Below are 17,435 nucleotides of genomic sequence, written 5' to 3' on the forward strand. Positions count from 1 at the left end.
TTATTTGTTAACATCTTTTGTAGTAGCTTTGTGATACCACATTAATTTGATGTACTATACCTTTCCTAAGAAATTCTCTGATCTTACTTATCGTTATTTATCATGACATAATTTCAGATAATTATAATTAGCTTGCATGCTTTCCATATTTTGAAATATATTAAGATAGTGCCATCTAAATAGGATTGCTGGGTCAATTTATATGAATGTTTCAGAGATTTTTTAAAGTATGTGGTAAAACTATTTTTCATAATAGTTATACTGTTTTCACTAAAGGCCTAATTTTAAGTGTGGCATGGCATTTTTAAAAATGATAAAATTTCCTTGAATGTTAAATGAGTAGTTACCATCTTTTTAAATTTCATGTTGCCTTTTAAATAGTAGTTTAAAATAGACTCCTGGCCATTCTCCAAAAGGGAAACATGAGGACAATGACCTCAATTATCTACACTTTTTCCTTTTCCTTTAGAAATGCAAAACCTTTCTGAAATTTAAAATTACAATCTTTATTCCAAAATGACACTTTATTCTATAGAAAATGAAAAAATCTTACAGACTCCAACCACTTCATATTAACTTTAAGTCAATGAGATTTTGTCTCAATGTTAAAATGCTTAACTTAAATGTCTAAATTGGCTCTGACCCTTTTATTGCCCAGCAGTACTAGGTGGACCCACCTCTTGAGGTATAATCAAGTATTACTTTGATGTCATTCACGTCTGTCTTAGGTAGAGGAGTATAGCAGAGCATTTTCTACTATCAATTCATGCACTTGGATATGACATTTTGTTTTTCCCTTTATTTTAGCTAACATGGTTTATTTTGGTTGCTTTCCTTTATCTTCTATTAGGTGTTTGCCTAACTACTGTGAACATGGTGGAAGCTGCTCCCAGTCCTGGACCACCTTCTATTGCAACTGCAGTGACACAGGTTACATTGGCACCACCTGCCATCACTGTGAGTAGATTCATGGTTTACCCGCAGTGGAATGGGCAAAAATCCAGGAATATAAATGTTATTTTTAGGAAGTAGCCAGCATGGGGCAGGCACTTTTTATTTATTAATTCAACATGTATTTCTTGAGATGATACTATGTGCCAAATACTGTAGAGGCATAGAGGTTACATGGATATAAGCCACATTTTCATGGAATTTATGGTCTACCAAGAAGACAGACAAGAAATGGAATATGTTGAGGTAGAGGAAAGAAAGGTGCTATATAGGTGCACAGAGGGGAGGTATTGAATCAACTGTGTTTTCTTATTGGGTTAAGTTATAGTGTTGTGATAAAAAACCTACCAGCTCAGTGGCCTAAGTAATAAGCAATTGTGTCATGTTTATGTTACATGGTCATCACGCATATGTAGGGGGCCCTCTTCCACATTGTCCTCACTCTGAAATGCTGACAGAGATTCCATTATCTGGAGGGTTACCATGGCTGGGAGAAGGAAGCACAGGGAAACATGTGATAGTGTATAAAAGCTTCTCCCTAGAGGTGGAAACATTACTTCCACTCACATTCCTTTAGCCAAATAAAGTCAGATGGTCAGAGCTAAATTCAAAAGGAGAGGGAGTCCCATCTTATCATGGGATCTGAGACCACAGAACCAATATTTTGATGATAAGTACCAGTAACCACGTGTCAACGACAAATGTAAGAGAGAAAGCAGAGCGTGAAGCAGGCTGGAACACACAAAGAATAAAGAGTAAGGAATAAAAAGTAAATGAATAATATGAGCCCTAATTACTATAGTTTATAGTCTTGTTATAGTCACCAAACAAAATCACATGTCAACAATGAGAAGGTTTGTCATTTAGAGAATTGTATGCCAAAACATGTGAAATGAAGTATATAAAAAATTGAGAAAAACATAATCTGAAGGTACTGGCATTAGTTGTAGGAAACTTGAAGGAAAACATGAAATTTGGAATTGATGTAAAAGGTAGGGGAATGAGAAAAAGGCCTTATAGAAAGATGTAAGATCCATGCCAAGGCTGGAGCTATCTTGAAGGCTGAAATGAGACAACCTCTCAGAGGCAGATCACACCAGTTTTTCTTGTTTCTGCCATTTCTGGAATATCACTCAGGAATGCAGAAAGGGAATAGTACATGATAGCTGGGATGCAATCAGTCTCTGATATAGGATGAGCAGTGTCAATGTTCTCATCTTTGAAGACCTCTCAGCAATTTTGTAGTCTCTTCTATGCCTTGGAATGTAGCATTCACCAATGATGCCCACTGAAGAAGTAATATCCAAATGGCCGTTATGGGATAACGTTGTTATTGCTGTTAGTCACTTGGAAAAACAGATAAAAAAACAAACAAAACAAAACAAAACAAAACAAAACAAAACAAAACACTGTCTGACACTATAATAAAATATCTTATTTAAAATTTTATTTTGAAATTTGGAAGAGCGAAAAAGCACTGGACCAGGAGAGTTTCGATTTAAATTTTACCTACCTTGTATACTCAAACAAGTACAAAATTTCATTACTTCAGAGTTCTATTTCTTTACAGATCTTATGAAGGAAAACTAATGAAATTTTGTGGGCCATTTTGACCTAAAATTACATGTTTTTATTTAAAGTTCCCAATAAATACCAATCTATATGTGTTGAGTCTGGTTCAAGAAATATTATCCCTAAATAGCCAAGAATAAAATATACTTGTACAAAAAAAAATATATATATATAGGACATATATAAGACTATCCAAATTGTGATGTCAATGCTCTTATAAGAAGCTCAAAGGCAAGTAGAATTGCCTTCAATTTAATGAGACAAGAAAACCCTGGAGATTTAAGTTAAAGCTACCTAATTTTGGGCCAAATCACATGCCATCATTTCTATGAGATTTAAAGCTTATTCTATTCACTTTTTTTTCCTAATGCAATTTAACAGTATTTTGAGTTCACTTCTATGAATGCTCTTCTACTTTAATTTTCACCATTCATTGGGCTAAAAATAGAAAATTTTCAGCTTAAAAAATACAAATTGATGGGGGTGAGGTGCTGATTTTTGAAAGAATACTGTCAAAACTGATGAGCTGAAGAGTCTACACACCAAGTCTTCAAAATACAATTTAAAAAAAATTCAAATTAATAATTTATTCCTGATTCCAGATTAGATACATCTGAAAAGAAAATTTTGTAAACTGGAAATGATGGACCTAGAGGGTATTATGCTAAGTGAAATAAGTCAGACAGAGAAAGATGAATACCATATGATTTCACTTACATGTGGAATCTAAAGAACAAAATAAACAAATAAGACAGAAATAGACTCCTAGATACAGAGAACAAACTGATGATTATTAGATGGAAGGGCTTTGGGGAACTTTATGATAAAGGTGAAGAGATTAGGAAGTACAAATTGGTAGTTACACAATAGTCATGGAGATGTAAGCATAGGGAATATTGTCAATAATATAATAACTATTTATGGTACCAAGAAGTTTATAGACTTACAGAGATCATATCATAAATTATATAAATATCTAACCACTATGGCATACACCTTAAACTAATATAAAATAATATCAAATATCGACTTTCATTGAAAAAAATGCCATTCTTTTTTTTCAAACACCTTTCCACTTTCCTTTCTGTGAAATTGCTCAGGGTTTACACTGTGGGCTGCAACAATGATAAACCCCATGTTCCCTTCTGGAAACCTAGCCATACAAAGGAGAGGCACTTGTATGATTATGAGTTTTGACATCTTGATTGCCTGTGCAATTCAAGAATCTGTCCTCCCTCTAACTACTTACTCCCATTGTGTAAGGATCATTGTTTTGAGTCACTTTGTAAACTGAGTGAATCGAGCTGTACTTTCATGCCTTCAACAAGCATGTGTCCCACAGAAGGGTTATCAGAGACGAGAAATGTCAACATGAACACAACACATAGGATACCCTCACTTAAAAACAAAACAAGCAAGATCAAGATTCTGCTGTTACAGAAATGAAAATATTCTGTGTGTTGAGGCATATTTTCTTGAAGCAATCATTTACATTCAGACCAGTAAATACAAGTACTTCAGATTTTTTAAAACTAATAATTTCTTGACTGTTTTAGTTTTTATCTTTTCAAGCTCTTCAGGATTAAGATTTTGTTTGTTATTTTTTTTTTATTGGTTCTTTCTAGTAAGTGTGAACAAATAGGGTTGACAGGTAATATTAACTTCTTTCTGCCCAGCCTTTGTGGATAAGAGAGGGTTCTGGGTGAAGGAAATGGTAGGATGTACTCTGAGGAAAAACAAAATGAGAATTCTCAGTCTTTAGACATAGCAAATGGCTGTCGAAAGTAGCTATATCATCATTCTATTTCAATTTTCTTGCTTCCTTACCTGATGACACATAAAGAACTTGGGTATGAATAATAGGTTACTTTTGTTAAATTTTATTCTCTTATTAATTTCAAGTATACAGTGTATTTGGTTAGACATATAGTTTATAAAATGATCCCCCTATTTGCTCTTTCTCTCCTCTGCCATGTTAGGTTACTTTCAAATGCACGTTGTGTAAAACCATGTCTTTTAGAAGGTGATGAGTGTGTGGGCAATTCCTACCCAATTTGTGAAAGCTTCCACAGAGAAAATGTGAGATTATCACTTATCTCATAAAAATTGTGTATATGAAGTCAAATTTCTAAGTACTCAGGGTATACCTTGGTCATAGTATATCATGTCCACCTGATTAGAAATCCAAGTTAAGATTAAAAGGAAGAAGTTTTGAATGTGGGAGCTTAATGCATAGATCAGTCTACAACATAATGATAAACTGAGATGAATATTATTATGATCTCCCTTTTGTAGATGAGCACATTCAGGCCCAGAAAGGACAAGTTTCTTAAGGTCACATATCTAGTAAATGGTAGACCTGGGGCTTGAATGAAGTGACTCTGACTACAGATATCAGACAATTAGGCCCTATATCTGATTTTATTTCTCAAACATGAAGACATTTACAAACCTCTGTATATGAACTAGTGATGGGGCATTGATAGCATTCTTCATATTACTTGAGACACAGTATGATATTGTGATACTGCAATTGAAAATGCAGTTGTAGAAGACTGAGTAATGAGAAAGTTTTTGTATTCTAAGATAATAATGGAATTATCATAGAAGTGAGTAGAATGAGTTAGGACTTGAAGAACAGTTAAAATTAGAATAGATATAAGGAATAAGGAAGCCTATTAAAAACCTATTAAAGCTATTAAGATTGGCAAGAGCTCAGACCTGGTGGCAGGAATATATACGCTATGTTTTGGGACAATGCACATGTTTGCCTGAATCAAGAAAGGAAAAAAATGAATTTTTTTATCCATTAATTACTGAAGCCCAAATGAGATTCTTATCAAACACTTTCCCTAGGGGAAATCTGAGTTCACTTTCCATTATGACTAAAACTTTTCACATGTTATTGCCATACCTATAAAAACCACTTTAATGATGATATCATAAATAGTCTATGTAATGGCACTTTTGCTTTTATTTAACCATTTTAATATTTTCCTTTTTCAAGGAGAGGCATCCTCTGCTTTTCCAAAATGTTATTATAACCAGCATTTCAGTGAGCATCTTTGTGCTTTTTTTTTTTTAACCCATTATCTATTGTTTCCTTGAACTGTCTTAGAAATACCATTATTGAGTCAAAGATTATGAGTAGTTTTAAGGATATTGATTCAGATTGCCATCTAACTTTCCTAAGGCCTTGCTACAATTTATATTCTGATCATTATATTCTAATATCTTGTTTTCCAGCAGAACTGTTTACTATAATTCATAAAACTGACATATTTTTACTAAAGCATTTGCATATTGAAGTGGAAATTACCATTGACCATCATAGTGAATTCCAGATGAAACAAAAGTTTTGTTTTGTTTTGTTTTGTTATCTAGATAACTTGTATAACAAGAATAAGATTATCTTTGTAGAATTTCATTTTATTACTCACAATTACCTTTTGAAAGCCGATCTTGTGTCAGTAACTATGAATTTGATGATTTCTCTCATACTGAGTAGACTCAATGAATGATACAAATACTTACTTATTATCTATGTCTCCTATTGAATAAAACTTGCTTTGCTTGTTTCAATGTCTATGTCTGATGACACTGACATGTACCCTTTTCAGGATCTCTTCACCAGTTCTCAGCCTTTGCTAATCCCTTTACATTGTAGCCTCTATGACATCCTAATAATGCCTTTCGCTCACTTTTCAGCAGAGGATGCCAGCTTTCTTTCTCTCACAAGCCTGATATAGTGTCTCTCCCATTGGGCAGTCAATAGCCAGATATTGATTGGAAGCCTAATAAGTTGTCTGGCTATCAGACCCTATAGTAGTCATCACAAAAGAATAACACTTTGCTATTTTAACAGTAGGTAAATGATCTTCTAATTGTATGACATTTTATGATCAAAACAGAAGTTTGGAGTACGTAGGGGATTTTGGTAACAAGAGGGTTTATTTAAAAGCATCACTCATATCTCTTAGCTCAGGTCAACTCATATTCTACAATTATCTTGTGAGTTTCCTATCAAGAGCTAAATAAAATGTATCTTCATACTTAATTCACGATTCCATCAGTAGATATTCCCAGTTGCAAGTAGTTACCTTGAAAAGAACAAAAAAATCCTGTAATGAATTGTTGAATCCATACTCAGCTTCATTTTATGACGCTAACCACCGTCTTTTGTGTCATTACTATTTTTATTCATGTTATCATCCAACTGAGACTATAAATTCCTTTAGGGAGAAAACTATGTCTTATTTATATTTGTACTGTTTCCAAGAAATTAATGACATAAAGAGTAGATCATGTAATTGATGAGGCAATTGAAAAGAAAAGAGATAATTTAGTGTGGCATTAGATAGGGACTCCATGAGGCCCGGACAGTGTCTGAATCTTCTCTGTGTTTCCAGCCCCTTGACTAATTCCTGACACAAAGTACATATCTATTGTTTGTTGTGCACATGAATAGATAAATGAGATATATGCACAAAGTTATGTCAGATCACTGGGGAAAGGGCACTTTCTCGAGAAGGTAAGAAAGTTTTCAGAATAATCGACCTTTTACTAGAGATTTGAAGGATGAGAAAGAACGAGAGTGAGGAGAAGGAAGAGTGAGCAGCATGTGCAAAAACAGAGGGAGATGAAGGGCCACACAGCAAAGAAGAAACTATGAGACGTTGAGCATTGCTAGACTCTAGAGTGAACTGGAGGAAGATGGAGAGGCAGGAAATGAACCCAAAGTAGAGAATGGTAAACTGAGAAGCATCTCGCTACTCTGTTGGGCATTTAGAAGCAGCCACAGTTTGTTGGTTTCATTTTAATGCTGAGCATTACTCGCTAATATTTATTTTGTTATTTGCTTCTTTGTTTGTTGGTTTCTTTTTAGAAATATAACTGTGATGGTATTGTAGAGCATGAACTGAAATTGGAAGACATGGGTTCAAGGGAGAGATCCTGGATGCTATTTGCAATTGTGTAGGCAGCAAATAATAAGAGTCAGAGCAAACTAGAAAGAAGGAATATGATTTGAAAGGCAATCTAAAATTGGATAAAACAGACTTGAAGACAAATCAAATGCAGCAGAGAAAAACATGGCTATTAGCTTTTCAGCTTGGAAGACTTCTCGAATAAAGGATGTAGTGACCAAATTCTCAGGGTCTATCTGGGCCTGACAGTCTAGTGTTAAATTCAGGCCTACAACTTATAAGACATTTAACTCAGAGCAAGTTTTGTGGGCTCTATGTACTTTAACTTCCACATTTTGATATGGGGCTAATAAAAACATCTACCTAGCAGGAATATCATAAAAAATAAATAAAATGATCTCTGTAAGGTATTTAGTTTGGTGACTTCTAATTCAACATCCCTGTTCCACATTAGCTACTATTTGAACAGACTGAGGACATATAGATAGAGGAGACTTAGCGAATGCTGTTATCAGTTCAGTTTGGGACATGGTGTTTGCATGGAGAGATATCCACTGTGCAACAGGAGCTGGAAAGCCCCAGATGGAGGTCCTGGGGAAAGTAAGAGTAATGGGGTGTACGGTTACTGAAGCTATTTGGGTAGATGAAGTCAGTGAGGTGTGGCAGGCCAAGGTAGAACCTGCAATGTCACATTTTAAAAGACTCAAGAAGAGATACAACTGAGACACAACTATGAAGGAATAATGAGAGAATTGTACATTTGAAATCTATATAATTTTGTTAACCAATGCCACTCCAGTAAATTTAATAAAATAAATAAATAAGAGCTAAGAAAAAGTGGAAACCTATAAAAGCAGAAGTAGAAGTAGTTCAAAATATATTATAAACAGAAATTACATGGTATCCCCAAATGATATATAAAGATTACTTCTTCAGCATTGTGGTTGGTAATTCTTGAATGACTGAGATAAGTGTTTAAAAAAAAAAAATGGAAAAAAATCCAAAAGAGAAAGAAGGAAATCATTTTTCTATAGGCAACCTGTGACTGTGGCAGCATTGGAATGTTTGGAATTTGATGTTCCGAGAGAGTTTGTTAAATGGTGTTTATCACAGCTGTTGTCAGGATAAAGTGATTCACAGCCATTACCTGTCATTGATATGAGTATACTCTCTTCAGGAGAAAATACCAATATTTATTAATAAACAAGTAATGCAAAGCAGTGTGCGATTATGCGCATAAGACTGACCACAAGGTGATTGCTACTCTGTGAAGGGAGATATCAGAGAAGGCCGAACTGAATGTGAAAGAATTCTTAGAAGATTGATCGAGCCTGAACACAAGTGCTAGACTTGAGTAGGCAGAGAAATCTTAGGAGAGTGATTTTAGAGAGTGATAATAAAATACAGGATCTGAAATAAGAATGAGCATGGGGGTGTTCTGGTTTCACTCAAGGCACTTGAAAAAAAAGAGAATGGACATTTGTTAAATTCCTTTTAAGTGCCATATACTGTACTTGGTAACACACACACACACACACACACACACACACACACACGTGTCATACATATACATGCATATATATCAACTCACTTTCTGAAGGCCCCCCATATTCTTAGCTCTAATCTTATTGTACTATGGGAATTCCTCAAACATATGGGTCTTTACATATACAAATCTCTTGACCAGAAAGAATTCTTATTACTCTCTTTGCCTGAGTTACCTCTGTCAACTCCTGTAAGAAGTCCACCCAGATATTTTCTCAGTATTGATCCTTTCTGCTCCTTCAGCATTCACTCACATAGAACTTTGTCCACTGTATTAAAATTAAACGTTTTGTTCTTGTTTTTCTTCCAAAACTGCAAATTTAGTGCATTCCTCTTTATATATTTGGTATCTATTGACATATAGTAGAAGATCAATGAATATAAACATCTTTTTATGACCAAAATGCTTAAAGCTTCAGAGCTGGTAGAAATGGGTTTTGAACTCAGTTCTAAACGACTTGAAAGCACTTCTGCTTCTCATTACACATCTCTAAGTGGAAAAAAAAGATCACTCTTAAATATTTTATTAAACACTGCAGGATTTAAAAACAAAATTAATATAAAAACTTTTTTTTATCAGATTAGAGAAGGAGGAGTAATGGGTGTGAATTCACCTAAAATCATATTTCTTCCTTTTGAACACATTTCAACAATTTAAGAGTTTCCCACAGTCATTTCATACATGTTAATTTTTTCTATTTGTTTCTTCCTTCCTCTTGCTCTCCATCTCTCTCTCCATCTCCCCTTTCCTTCATTAATTAAGGCTACAGTAAAGCTAACTTCAAATACTTACATTGGATTGACAAAGTGTAAAGAATGTAATCACAAGTTTTGGCTTTATTCCAAACCCTTAGAAACAACGAAAGATCCCAAAATATGAGAAAAGATAATTAACTGGATATAATTTAATTGTTAATGTTTCCTTCCTTTGGAGAACTATTAATATTTGCTTTGAACACTGAACAGAAACAATGAGCATTTATTTGTACTTTTAATCAACGAAAGACTAATTACCATAGAAGTACAAAGCTCAGATATGTCCTATGAGTTAGAAATAATCTGGACCACATACATATATACATATTAAACTCAATATATAAAGATGCATCTTTCATCTGTGCCTCAGCTTTGGATCCAGACTATAAAGTTATATTTATAAATTTCTGATATTGAACAAATTACTTTTCCAACCTTAGTTGCTTATCTCTAAAATAATAACTCTGAAAGTTACTATGTGGATTAGAAGAGTGCTAACCACTACACTATGGAACCATGTTTGTTTTTGAGAACGTGGTTCCATAGTGTAGTGGTTAGCACATTTGCTTTACATGAAGAAGGCCCTGGGTTTGTGCCCCAGTGGAGCCACAGTCCGTGGTTTACAGCCATATTACCCTGAGCAAGCCCGATGTCTGATCTCAGAAGCTAAACAGGGTCAGGCCTGATTAGGACTTAGATGGGAAACCACTTGGGAAGACCAGGTGCTATAGGCATGAATAATAATGATAAATAATACAAAAATAAAATAAATAAAATTATGTTTTTGAAAGTTTAAAAATATTTTTCATGTAAGAGACATTTGATAATTTATATTCCTATGCTACCAGAACATATGGCTCTAGAAATTCTTTTTATACTGTAAATTATGAAGCAGATATTAAGTTCTGGCATAGGTGTTGTCATAAGTGGAAGAACTGAGAGGCACGATATCACTGAAAGACCAGGCTGGGGCTCAGAAGGCCACAGTGACATTTAGCAAGTCATATGCTTCTTGTAACTCATATTCCTCATAGGACAAATTGCATTAATCATCGATTATACATGGTCCCTAAGAAAGATTATTTTGATATACTTCAGCAGTATGAATCAAAATAAGTATGTTGATTCACTTGGGTGTGTTGTAATCATACACATACATCTTTCTCATCTTAGCCATTTTCTAATGTTCTAGCTCAGAATAATATTTGCATCTATCATATAGCTCATCTCTTATCTAAGATTTAGAAAACACTGAGTTCTCCTTCACATTGTTACCTCAAATAACCTATAAAAGTAAAACAAATTAAAACATAAGAGGTGTTTTGTAAGGGTCACAAATATTTAACACTCTTGCATCTTGCCCTTGAAACATTCGGTTGAGTAGAACCACTGTGATTTTCATTTGGAACATATTGACTCAAGAAATAATAAGATTAAAAAGCAGAGAGAGAGACAGTATGCTTTCTCAATACAGCTTATAAATTTTACTTTAAATAATAGAGTGAGACTATCTAATTTTCATAAAATAAGAGAATTCTCTTTATGCTCAGTTCGAAGCTTGCAAAAATATTGTGACTATGTAATTAAGAGCTAAAATTCAGAAAATATTCCTTCATTCATTAAAATTCTGTAGCACAATAACACCGTGACCTATGGCAAGTTATTTCACCAATTTGAGTCTCACTTGTGTCATATTCCAAGATAAAGTAATAGAATCTGTCCCTTATTGCTACTGGGATAAATTCATGAATCAATGGGCGTGAAATCTCTTTGACAAGTACGATTGTAATCTTTCCTTATAGATTCCTTGTTCTTATATATTTATAACATTTTGTTCTCACTGAAACCTTTGTGAAAGAGAAGGCGTGTAGTTAGGAGAAGAAACCAAGACTCAGAGCAGTTTAGACTGGAGAGCCAAGGACATTTCTTATAAGATCTCAGTAGAACTAAAACCTAGATATTCTTCTTGCCTCTGACTTTGTCATTGTGAGCATCCCACAAAAGTTTTTTCAGCTATATCACATTCTAGATGTTGTTAGCAAAATTCTAGTGTGATTTCAAAATTTAGTTTTTGTTAGTATTTTTCTAAAAGAAACTCTGAGTACATCACTGCCCAGCTTCAAATTCTTCAGTGACTCTCAATTGTGTTAATGATATGACCCCTGCTGCTCAGCTCAGTAAGCATGGATCTTCATTATTTGGAGCCCTCTGAAATCACAAAGAGTTTGAGTCATGGCCTCATATGTACTCACATTATGGTAGCTCTGATCAACTTTTGATTCCTAAACACGTCAATTTTTTGATCACTTTATTCCTTTGCCCCCACATATTCTTCCTGATTTTCTTCCAGATAATTCTTTGGTGTCACATTCACGTGCACACATGGCTACAATAATTAAACTTTTGGGTTTTCTTTGTCATTAGTTTGAGCTCCTTGAGGTCAGACACTTTGGCTTTTCATGCATATGTCCCTCTGCATGGAGAACCATATTGGGAATCCTGCATACCCAAAATGAGTACTGAAAGAATGGGATTCCCATTGTAAACTTGTCGGCTTGTCTTTGAGGTGTATTTGTATGTCTTCCCCATTGAGAGAAGATGAAAGACAGCAAATCATACGATACCCCACGGCATCTGTTAGCTTTTCTCTTTGGCCATGAAGAAAAACATTCTGTTTTTAATTTGATGAAAGAACTAAGGCTCTTGCTTTGAATTCAAAGCATGTGTCTTAACGATCTCCACATCAAGGCTCTATTACTCCCAAACATCTTTCAGTTGTCAGAGTTGTAGTACAGTTTTAAGATACTAGCATAAATAGGACTTTTGTATAAATAAATATATCTAGAAAATATAAAAAGGAAATACAGCTACCCATCAGCATAGCAGGACATGTAACTGAGTTTATTAGTCTGTCAAGGAGAAGTTGTCAAAGTCAGTTTTCTGCAGCACAGATTTCCTGCTGGCAGCTAATGTGATGATGAAGACCTTGACAATCATCCCCTCGCTCCTGTCTCCCTGATCCCACTGATATGATAGCTAGAAAAGGAAGCGAGTGAATTTGCCTGCTAACACTATCTCATTGCTGAATGTTGACTAAATGGGCATTCAATTGAATATCTGTTGTACAGCTTGTGGATTGGGGGTGCCTGGAGCTCACGGGCCTTCTGAATAAGAACCTATGCTCTCTAGCTTCCACTTAAAAAGGTGTTTGGTCCAAAGGCATCACTAAGAGATTGTCAAAAGAAGCAGAAAATTAATGTGTTTTTTAAAATTTCATCTTTTTTTATGGAGAGGAAACATGAAAACAGAATTGTTTTTTTGAAAACTAGGCTGCTTTAGGTTCACTGCCAGGCTCTAGCAATTACTAATTGAGTAAACTAGGCAAAATTACTCAACTTCTCTGTGCATTGGTTTCCTCATCTCTAAATATAGGAATAACAATATCTGTGTCAGCAGTTTTTGATGATTAAATAAGAGCTTACATTTTGAGTACCACACATATGTAGGAGGCACTCAATTTGCTCTTTCATCAAACCTCTATACTTCTACCTTTTCTCATTTTCTGTAGATAACATCTACAGAACAAAATAACAAAGACTAACTTCTGTGTTTGAATGGACCTCATTTGTTATTTGCATACTTCCTCAAGTTGATGCTATAGAAACATCCTGATCAATTCCTTCTGCTATTATTGTGCTTCTCTGCTGGCGAAGAAGGTTGGCTTCTCTTAGAAATGGACTTTCTCTCGTTAGTGTTTGTTGTGTCCTGAATGAGCCCAGTATGGGACCCTACCATTTAAGCTTTCCACAGAGTTTTGAAGAGTTCCCAAAGAACAAGATTTGCCATCATTTTCTCCCACCACTATCACACCTCAGTTGCCCAGAATGCAGTATGATATTGGCGAGCTCCATAATTCGTGAAATCACTGGATTCAGAATTAGGTAATAATAATCGAGATGAGAAATTGCTTTTACTTATATTAATATATAGTATATTTATTATCATATTATAATAAATGCAACTGAGCCCCAAATTAGTGACATAGATGATTCCACACTTTATTTGCCTGTTCTTACGTTAGGATTTTATTGAGATGTTTATTTTAATTTAGCACCAATTCTTATAAATCTCTCTTTAGATCACTCTTCTACACAACATATATTTATATTAGACATGTACAAATAAGTGTCTACTCTGGGTCCAGGACTGAGCACTGTGGGTGATACCTGAGTAACTGAAGATCTGGGTTTTGTTCTGAAGGCCTCTAAAATCAGCAAAATGGGAGGGAGGAAAGCTATGTTATATACTCAGACAATAATACAAGATCTTACATGGTCAAAGAATAAATTGAATACAGGTATAGGTCAAAATATAGGCACCGAGCATGGAGAATGAGATGAGACACAAAGGGAGGGAATGCTCGGTAATTCTTACATGAACTAAACCAAGTAATATGTATTATCCACACAGCTAGAGAAAGTGGGGAGGGTTATGGATCCAGGATGAAATTAATTTGGCTACAGTTAAGTTAAATAAGGGGACTGACTTATTTGCATCTGATTGATTGGCATCCTTATTAATGTAGAAGTATGATTATAATAAACAAAATTGATATAAATCAGACAGGATTCAGGTAGAGAGACAGAACCAGGAGGAAATGTATATTCATAGATTTACTGTAACAAAGTGGCTTATATGATTGTGGGAGGTGGCTAGGCAAGTCTGAGGTCCATAGGGCAAGCAATCAGTAAGGGCAGCCTGGAAATCTAAAGCATGAGCCAAAGCTACAGTCCACTAGTGCAATTTTTTCTTCAGGGAAACCTCAGCTGTGATCGTACAGCCTTGCATCTGATTGAGGCAGCAGGCCCACTCAAATCTTTTGGGATAATCTGTTGCTTAAAAGTAAATTGATTATGGGCCATAATCACATCTATGTTTAATCACAAATATGTTTACAGCAACACCTAGGTTTGACTGAATTATTGGAGACTGTAGTTTAGTCAAATTGATCCATAAAACCGATGAATATAGTCTACGCATTTGTCAACTTGGCACCTATATTCAACCTCTTTAACCATATTTAGTTACCTAACTGCCTAACATGTCATACTTCTGCTTAACATGGTACAACTCTCCTGTGTACAACTGATATCATTTAGATTTGTGTAGCACCTTAATTATATAAAACAATATTATCCCTATTGGCCCTGGTGTGACTAAGATGCTGAACACATGATATTTTATGCAATCAAACACAACTCTATACTTGTCTCTTAACCTTGCTTTAAATTTTAATTAATAAAAGTAACTTTCTCTTGCTTTTGGATACAATCTTGGTAAGACTCAGGGATTTTCTTCTTACTCCTAAGTGATAGATGTTCTTATGATTTCTTTACATCAGAAAAAACAGAAACCCAATGCCAGAATTAAAAGGCTTTGTTTAAGATAGACATTAATAGTTCAATTTTCATTCAAAGATAAGATTTTAAAAGGCTAGTGGCAGGTGAGGACCTGCGAGGAAAAAAGAAAGATGTTTGTATGAAATAACATGTTTTTACTCAGCATAATTCCCTGAAGATTCATCTCTGTTCTTGCCTTTTTCTTTGCTCAGTAATAATCCATGGTATGTTTGATAGTTTTTGTTTTTGAATAGAGCAACTGAGTCCTGGCTTCTTGTATCAGGCTTCTTGTGTCTCTTGATGGGAGAGGCAAGTATCAGCACCAGTGGTGAAGAAGATTCCTTCTCCTGGACACTTATTGGTAGTGGGATTCTCAATGAATCCCCCAAACTGATATTTCCAGGTTCACATGGTGTGTTTAGAGTTAGTCCCTTTTGATTCAGTGGGGTGGGGATGGAGAGAGAATGATCCTATCTGGGCTCCCTTCCATTTCTAGATTGAGTTTAGAGTCAGAAAGTATTAGACTTGGGTTATCTTTTGGGGGCAGGACAGAGTAAAGAAGCACTAATGCTGTGTTATCTCTTTAGTCCTAAGGTCCCAACCATGTCACCTTCCTCTTTCCATATTTAAGAATTCTCTTTGGTTATTTCGTATTATGTTTCTGGATGATAGTTGTAATTATCAAGGAAGATCAGGAAGAAACAAGTCAAAACCATTTTATCTGAACTGGAAATACCTTCATAGATCTAAAAACGTGATTTTTAAATATATACAAATAATGCTTTTTTAATTTAAATTTTAAACAAGTAAGATATTCACAGAGATTACGAATCAATCTCTACAAAAAGATATGCAGAAAAACCCTTATTTTCATTCTTATCTTCTATCTACTTAGACCTACAACCAGGCTATAATAGGTAACTTGTATCTTGTATCTGAGTTTCCTTATAGGAATACAAAATACAAATGCATATTATATGTACTGTTTTGCACTTTGCTTTTTTCAAATAATGATGTCTTATAGCTCATGATGTGTTTTATCATTCTTTTTTCATTCTCTTGGAATTCAGTTGTAGAGTTGTACTATAATTCATTTTATAAGGAGAATTGATAGGCTTTTTAAGATTTTTTCTCTGTTCATACAAATAAAATCACATTGAACTTGAATATATGCCATTTCTCATTCTTGCAAGTATATCTGTAGGTTATAGTCTGAGAAGAGGGATTTCTAGGTCAAAGGATATATGTGATTTTACTACATATTGCCAAATTGACTTCCACAGGCATTGAGCCAGTTTTCACCCCCACTAGCAATGCATGGGAGTGCCAGTTTCTCCACATGCCCACTAACAAAGAGTATTGTCAAAAGTTTAGATTTTTGCCAGCTTGATAATTATTTCTTGAGAAAATAGAAATAAAATTCTTTAAAGTCCTTGTTGTACATAGCAAATGGTAGGAGAACTCAGTGAATGTTTGGTCTTCCTCATCAAAGCCTTTAATATGCCTAATACTTACATTTGTTTGTGATACTAGGAAGGGTATAATCTACAACTGTATTTATATATTCATATATATATATATATATATGCAGATCGATATCTACCTATTTCTACATATATATACCTGTGTGTAGATATATATGTGTTTATATATATTATGTATGCTATAGTTATATATAACTATGTAACTATTTTACATACACACACATATGTGTGTATAGTACTTTTAAGAAGTTTAGAAGACACAAATGTTTGCATATGATGTGATTTATAAAGTAGCACTTGATTATTTGTTAAAAATTGAAATAGATAAGATTTGGAATTCAGAACAATATGAACATCTTAGGTTGGGACACCTTTTTCTAAGGAGTGAGAAGGAGGAAGTCCTCACAGAATGCCAGTGTTTGCGCAAGCGGGGAAGTTATGGAGATTGGGAGTCATTGGTGGCAGAAGGAATGACTGGCTTCTCAGGGGCGCTCACTAAAGAATCATGGAATGTCAATGGAGATAATAGGGGAGAGCACAGAGAGCTACCTTTGGGGCCAATAAGAAGGTCAGGTTGACCCGATGGATTGCATAGAGAGGCAATGGCAATTTGGGGCAGGAATATTATTTTTTACACTTTCTAATTATTCAAAATTCTTCTCTGAACAACAGATTTTTTACTTCTCTATGAGTAGAGATCATTTCAGGTTTCTTAATTATAAATTAAAATCATGTCAAAGAGAGAATAAAGTGAAAGAGAGAAAAAAAGTGAAGATTGAAATATTGTCTCTGCGATAGTCTTC

General features: G+C 34.6%; 1 protein-coding gene across 2 annotated transcripts in view; it reads left to right on the forward strand.

The window, feature by feature from the left end:
• Nucleotides 1-17,435, forward strand: part of CNTNAP5 (contactin associated protein family member 5) — a 728,931-nt gene that overhangs the window by 452,437 nt on the left and 259,059 nt on the right. For both annotated transcript variants that reach the window (XM_039876503.1, XM_039876504.1), the window contains exon 11: nucleotides 851-957. In XM_039876503.1, the coding sequence (XP_039732437.1) occupies nucleotides 851-957 (107 nt within the window). The remainder of the gene's footprint in view (nucleotides 1-850; nucleotides 958-17,435) is intronic.

The sequence above is a fragment of the Pteropus medius genome, unplaced genomic scaffold (genome assembly GCF_902729225.1).
Source record: "Pteropus medius unplaced genomic scaffold, Ma_sr-lr_union100, whole genome shotgun sequence".
Classification (NCBI taxonomy): domain Eukaryota; kingdom Metazoa; phylum Chordata; class Mammalia; order Chiroptera; family Pteropodidae; genus Pteropus; species Pteropus medius.